This window comes from Leptonychotes weddellii, chromosome 5 (assembly GCF_054177405.1).
Source record: "Leptonychotes weddellii isolate Sample4059 chromosome 5, ASM5417740v2, whole genome shotgun sequence".
In the NCBI taxonomy this organism is placed as follows: domain Eukaryota; kingdom Metazoa; phylum Chordata; class Mammalia; order Carnivora; family Phocidae; genus Leptonychotes; species Leptonychotes weddellii.
Genome location: NC_138373.1, coordinates 100568098 through 100574320, shown reverse-complemented (window position 1 = coordinate 100574320; position 6223 = coordinate 100568098). Strand labels below are relative to the sequence as shown.

Below are 6223 nucleotides of genomic sequence, written 5' to 3'. Positions count from 1 at the left end.
TCCGGCCAATGTCTGCCAAGGCTCCAGATGAGGCTCGTTCTTCTCAAAGCTGGATGGGGGATGGGTTTGGGGCTGTTGTTCTGAATCTTCAGGTGGGAGCCAGGGGCCAGGTACTCCGGGAAGTGGCCAGAAGATAGGTCGGGGCAACTCCCCAAACCTGGTCCTGCCTGACTGGCTCCAAGATTTAGGATTCCAGATACCATCGCGAGCTCCCCGTGTGCCCTCCTTCCTGCCCTCCGCCCAAGGTCCCAACGCGGAGCCCCCCTAACCCTCCACCGCTGCTCCTTTCTACCACTTTGCCCGCTCCCTCCCAAGTCTTTTCCGTCCACGGTCTAGGGCTCGCGGCCTGCGCCTCTGCAAACACCCCCCGCCCCTCCGATCCGGGCAGAACTCCGAGGGGAGGGGCCGGAGGCCCCCCTTCCCGCCTGTGGTCGGAGGGGGCAGCGCCGCAGCTCTGGGTTGGGGGGAGGACAGCAGCCGTCTCTGCGCCCCGCCCGATCAGGCCACTCAGCACACTAGGGGTGGGGGTGGGGGGCGGGAAGCAGGGCTAGCGGAGAGGGGGGTCCGGTCCAGGCAGGTGCGGGCTCTGGCTGGGCCCAGGCCGGCTCCGGGGGCGGGGTCTCAGGTTACAGCCCCGCGGGGGGCCGGGGGCGGCCCGCGGTTTGGGCGAGTTCGCCAGTCTCGAGGCGGGCCGGGCGCATATAACGGGCTCGGCGGACGGGAGAAGACGCAGAGCGCTGCTGGGCTGCCGGGTCTCCTGCCTCCTCCTCCTGCTCCAAAGGCCTCCTGCATGAGGGCGCGGTAGAGACCCGGACCCACGCCGTGCTCCTGCCGCCTCGCTGCGCTCCGCTCGGGCCGGCTCTGCCAGGCCCCGCGGTGAGCCATGATCCGCTTCGGGGCTCCCCAGACGCTGGTGCTGCTGACGCTGCTCGTCGCCGCTGTCCTTCGATGTCACGGCCAGGATGTCCGTAAGTCGCCCAACGCCCCTGCCTGCCACCCTTCTGTGTCTTCCCTCCGCACCCTCCCCCCGCGCCCTCTCCCGCTCTGGAGCCGGTGTGTCCGGGTTAGAGTGGCTCCCGGGGTCACGGCGCGCCGAGACTTGGGTGCAAGATGCGCAGGAGCTCACCTAGCGGAGTTCTGCAAGTTAGGGGCTCTGCCTGAGAGTCCTCCGGTGCGGGTCGCAGCTGGAGGCATTTGCAGGTCTCTACGTTGCGCAGGAATTTGAAACGTGCAAAGTGTCGGGGGTTCGAGATGTTTGAGCACAGATTTAAGCGCACTCTCTTCCACCAGCTTTGATAATTAGGCAGGCGCACACGCCCACAACTCACCTCCTCGAAGCACTCGGAGTTCAGCAAAAACAGGTCTTGGCCCATCGATCTTAGAAGTTGGAACCGGCACTAGCGAAGGAGTGAGGAAGGGCCAAAGGGCTGACCTCGCAATCTTGTCCAGGGGTTGGTGGCTGGAGGGTTCAAAGGGGAGTTAGACAAAGGAGATGCTCTGAAACTGGTGGGCTGAAATCCGAGGCCACAAAGACGCTTCGGAGAGGCGCTCTGAGACCTCAGCGCCTCTGGCAGTTTCCTCCCCCTCCCGGCTGGCGCAGGAGCAAGGTGCAGCCCTCATTCTCATCTCGGCTTTCGCCCGGCCTCTAACGGGTGCAGAAACTTCCCGTCGGAGAGGCCATCTGAAAGGCGATAACATTCCAACCAGACTGTGCTTTTCAAACGCCCCAGAAAATAGCGCCCCCTCCCCGCGGTCTTCCCCTCCAAACCCCGGAGGTACTACAATGAGTTACTCTTCTAAGTTTCTGGAGCTCGCTGAGCCAGGCTGCGGGCTGTGGGTCTGTGTCTGTGTGGCAGGGGAGGGGGGCACAGTTGGTCGACTGCTGTAACAATTTCAACCGAATATAGTTAGAGATAGCAGTTTTACAGTCTAGTCCAAAGGTGGTTCGGATCGCACCTTTCCATCGCCTCCTTTGGTAAAGTCCCACTGTCTGGGATTATATTCAGGACAAACGAAGCCTGGAAAGTGTATTAGGTAGAGAGGACTTTTTTTTTTCCCCACGTGTTTGGGCATGTTTCCGATGGCTGGGATTCCAGCCCTGTCTTTGTATGTTACAGATTGTAAATCAATCGCAGAGGAAACTTTTTTTGGGGGGCGGGGGCTGGGGGGGAGTCACAATCCCTCTGCCGACCAGGCTCTGTTTGGTCTCTCCTGCGAAGGCTCTGGGCCCAGGAGGACTTTCCCTTCATTAGAGCGGCTTTGAGGCGGGGGCAGGAGATTCTGGCCAGTCGTCGGGCGCTGCGCTGAATTGGCCGCGCACTCCCGGGCACTTGTTGGAATACGGTGTGTCTATAAGTGATCCCGGCTGGGACTGACTATATTTTTGTCTTCATTTCGCACGGACACCCGTTACGGAAACTTAGTGCACAGTGAAATTAGCTAAGTGACCTTAAAATAATTCCCAAATTCTCCATCTGGTATTAGAAGCACTCACTTCAGTGGCAGAGCGCTCTCACCGCTGCAGCTTTCCCGGGAGTGAGTGAATTCCACAGTTTCTTGGGCCCAGATCTTCCTTCTCTCCAGGGGGGAGTGCATCGGGGCGGTTGACTTTGCTCCCTGGCGCATCCCCTCCCCCGGATCAGTGGACCCAGAGAAGTGACGTGGGGGAAAGGCACGGTCTGCGTGGACGTCAGGGATGTCAGAACCCTAGAGCTCGGGCACGCCCCTCCTCCCATCTGTCCACGAGTTGGAGAAACTCACTGGAGGCGGCGTCTTTGACCCACATCTGCATTTCACAGCCCTCGCCTCCGAAAGTGCCCCTCGGCTGTGGGGAGAGACCTCAATCCTCCTTTGTGAGGCTTGTTTGCGTTGGGAGATTGGCAGCGATGGCTTCCAGATGGGGCTGAAATGCTGCCCGTATTTATTTAAACTGGTTCCTTGCGGAGACCTGTGAATCGGGCTCTGTGTGCGCTCGAGAAAAGCCCCATTCATGAGAGGCGAGGTCCGGTGGGTTCCCCCGGACTCCCCGACCCCCTCTCCACAATGCCCCCCTGTGCCCGCCCGCCGTCGCCTCCCGGGCTCCAGCCCTGCGCACAGCGGCGGCGGAGCAAAAACAGTTCCCCGAAAGAGGTAACTTTTTAATTGGCCTGCTACAAAGGAGCACTTTATACCGCGTGCGGTAACGAGGGGAACCGGATCAGGCGCGCCGGGATGCTATCGGCAGCCGTTTGGAACAGCAATTATGGAGGCGCTGGGCTCCTCCGTCCACACCTAGGGGATCCGGTTACGGGGCTGGCTCCTTTCTGGGGCAGTCATTTAATCCTACTTTTCACCCTCCCAGGGTCTGTGGGCGAGCCGCGTCCAGAGCTGCAGCCGGGAGAGTCACCCAGCGGCTCCCACAGCCCGCGCCGCCTGGCCCCGCCCCCGCGCATCCCTGGGCCGCCCTTCCCAGCGAAATCCGATCCGCATTCGGGTGCACCCCCTTCTCCCGGCATTTTCTTTTTTCCACCCTGAGCCCTCTTGGGTGAGAGTGGGCTTTTCCTTAGTCCGGACGGGACACCATGAACCTCTCCTTCTTCCCCCTCCCCTGCCCCACCGCCCGCTTTCTGCAGTTCCAGCTATTTTAGCGGTGGGCGTGTCCCCGCGCTGGGACACGTGTACACCCTGGGATCCCCCTACCCTCGCCGGGATTATCTGGCCTAAAGGCTGAGCGGGTTCCTACTGGTGGCAAAGGAAAAAAAAAAAAAAAGGTTTATCTTTAGATTTTCAGAGCCTCCTTCAAGAGCCCCAGGCAGGCCCATTTCTTTCTCCGCCCACCTGGTTTGTGGCTCTTTCCTATTATTCATCCCCTGCAGCTGCCACTGCTTTGGGGATTTTGATGAGAAAAACAGCGCTGGGCGCTCCCTAGCACGTGGTGCGGGCTCCCCAGCCCTTGGCGCTCTCGGGAGCGCTCTTGTCAGCACAGGTTTCGTTTGCAGGGTGAATTCCAGACGGCAGGGCGCTAGTGGAGAGGGACTGGTCCGTGCCGTTCTTGGTCTGCCTTCTTGGACGAGGACAGGCCTGGACTGGTTCATCTTAGCCCAGGCCAGGCGTTCAAACACCCTGCGCCCTCCCCACCCCCCATATTGAGGTGTCTTCGGATGAAGTTAGGGTCTCTCCAGGGACGGGAACGGCTGGAGGTCAGCACGAGTGGGGGAGTTTGGGGGCTGGAGGGGGTGTCCCTTGGCCCTTCCTGCCGCCCAAGCATTCTGTTAGGCTGCTGGGGTCCCAAGTGTATTTATTGTCTGAATCGGCCTATCCTCCTCCCCGAATTGGTCCTGATTCTAATAGGATTTAAATAATAGGACATAATCCTGATTCTAACAGCTCCTCCTTTCACCACTCCCACCCCATATATACACTTTTGGAGTCTGGCCGTTTATAGATTCTAATTTTTGTGGGTAGAATTTTCTACATGCCTTCTGCATTTTACCTGTCAGTTGTATTTAGCAAATCCCATAATTCCTAGAGGAAGGCAGAAACAAGGCCTCTGTACCTGTGCTGGGGTGGAGGGGGGGTGTCTCTGTTTTCTCCTCTCCTCTGTCTTTGCATTCCTGAGTTCCCATTTGGGGTCTCACCCCCTGCTCCCACTCCAGCTTGCCCCTGCCCCTTCACCTCTGCCCCAGGCTAGATGCCGGAAGAGAATATGCTGCAGTAGCCCCGCCCCTCCCCTTCACTGCTGGGTCTGGATTTTCAGTGGTGAATAGAGAGCATAATGCAAGGTGCTCGATAAAGGTAACTTGAAGAATGGCTTAGAAAAATAATTTTCAAGTCCTCCATGTTCGGGTGGCCGGAGCCCGCATTCTTCAGCATTTGAATGATGTCACGTTGACTGCAACCTCTTTCTCTTTTTCTCTTCTGGCTCCCCACCCCCTCCCTCCCTTCGCTCCCCCTGCTTCCCCTGCTGGGCCGTTGGTGCAGAGAAGGCCGGCAGCTGTGTGCAGGACGGGCAGAGGTATAATGATAAGGATGTGTGGAAGCCCGAGCCCTGCCGGATCTGTGTCTGTGACACTGGGACCGTGCTCTGTGACGACATAATCTGTGAAGACATGAAAGACTGCCTCAGCCCCGAGACCCCCTTCGGAGAGTGCTGCCCCATCTGCTCAACTGACCTCGCCACGGCCAGTGGTCGTAATTTATTTATTTCCTGTTCCACATAAATAAATTACTCGCAGGTGCAGCACATGCCCTCCCATGGATGCTGGTCCTCTCTGCGAAGCACAGGGACTGGTTATCCATGGGACCCCAGCAGCGGAGGCCAAAAGGAAAGGCCACTTCTTGCTTGCAGGTTGACCCTGAATGAGCCTGAGACACTTAGAGGGGTCCTTCCTCATCCCAAACCTCCTCCCAGATACACTTCCGACATCTGGAAGGACAGATGTGATTCCACAGAGGTACCCTCTCTGGAATCATCTCTGCCAATCACTGGGAGCCACGATGGAGAGCACAAGCTCTGTGGGCCCGACTCCAGACGAACTCCTCTATGACCCACAGCTCATCTTCTCTGTAGAAGGCCGCTAAATATCTGGTCTTCAGTGGGGAGAAATCTCTGCCGGCTAGTGGGGAGACAGAGGGCAGGCTCCCTCTTTGAAATATGGACCCTCCCTGGCAGTTTCCTTTTGTGTTTACCTCTTTTGGAGTTAACTGCCAATTAAGATGCGAGTTAATAAAAGAAGGCGGAGCTGGGTGCTGGGAGGTGGGGCTGGGCGAGGACCCCGCAGGCTGCATTCCGGTGCAGTTTATTGACTCCCAGCCAGAACCAGTGCTGCGTGGTGTGTCTGTGACCCCTCCCCAGCACTTGGACACAGGCCCCATCTCCCTGTCACATGGGGGGGGGGTCACATGCCTAGGCCCCTTGGGTGGCCCTCACTGTCCCCCTCCTACTCCAAAGGAGAAGAAAGTGGAAAGTGAAGCAAGGAGTTGCCTTTCCTTAGCACTTCGCCAACACTGGTGACCTGCTTTTCTGGTCCAGATTTCCGGGTCATTTCTGAGGCCCGCGTGCAGGAAGTGTTGATTGCCTCCGCACTTTGCTGCTACAGAGGGGGGCGGGCTCACTGATTTGGGATGGCCCTGGTTGCAATGCCCTAACTCCCCTGCCCTGCTGTGTTCATGTGCTTGCTTCGAGGATACCCAGCTTGAACGTAAGACCCCTCTGACCACCTAACTCCTCTTCCGGGAGGGCTCG

At 58.6% G+C, this 6223-nt stretch overlaps 1 protein-coding gene across 2 annotated transcripts in view; it reads left to right on the top strand.

Annotated features, from left to right (window-relative positions):
- Window positions 1-702: 702 nt before the first annotated feature.
- COL2A1 (collagen type II alpha 1 chain) overlaps window positions 703-6223 on the top strand; it is a 30821-nt gene continuing 25300 nt past the window's right edge. Inside the window, exons 1-2 of one of the 2 annotated variants that reach the window (XM_006729282.3) lie at window positions 703-968; window positions 4960-5166. In XM_006729282.3, coding sequence (XP_006729345.1) covers window positions 884-968; window positions 4960-5166 — 292 coding nt within the window. In that variant the 5' untranslated portion in view covers window positions 703-883. The remainder of the gene's footprint in view (window positions 969-4959; window positions 5167-6223) is intronic. The other variant, XM_006729283.3, reaches the window with a different exon arrangement.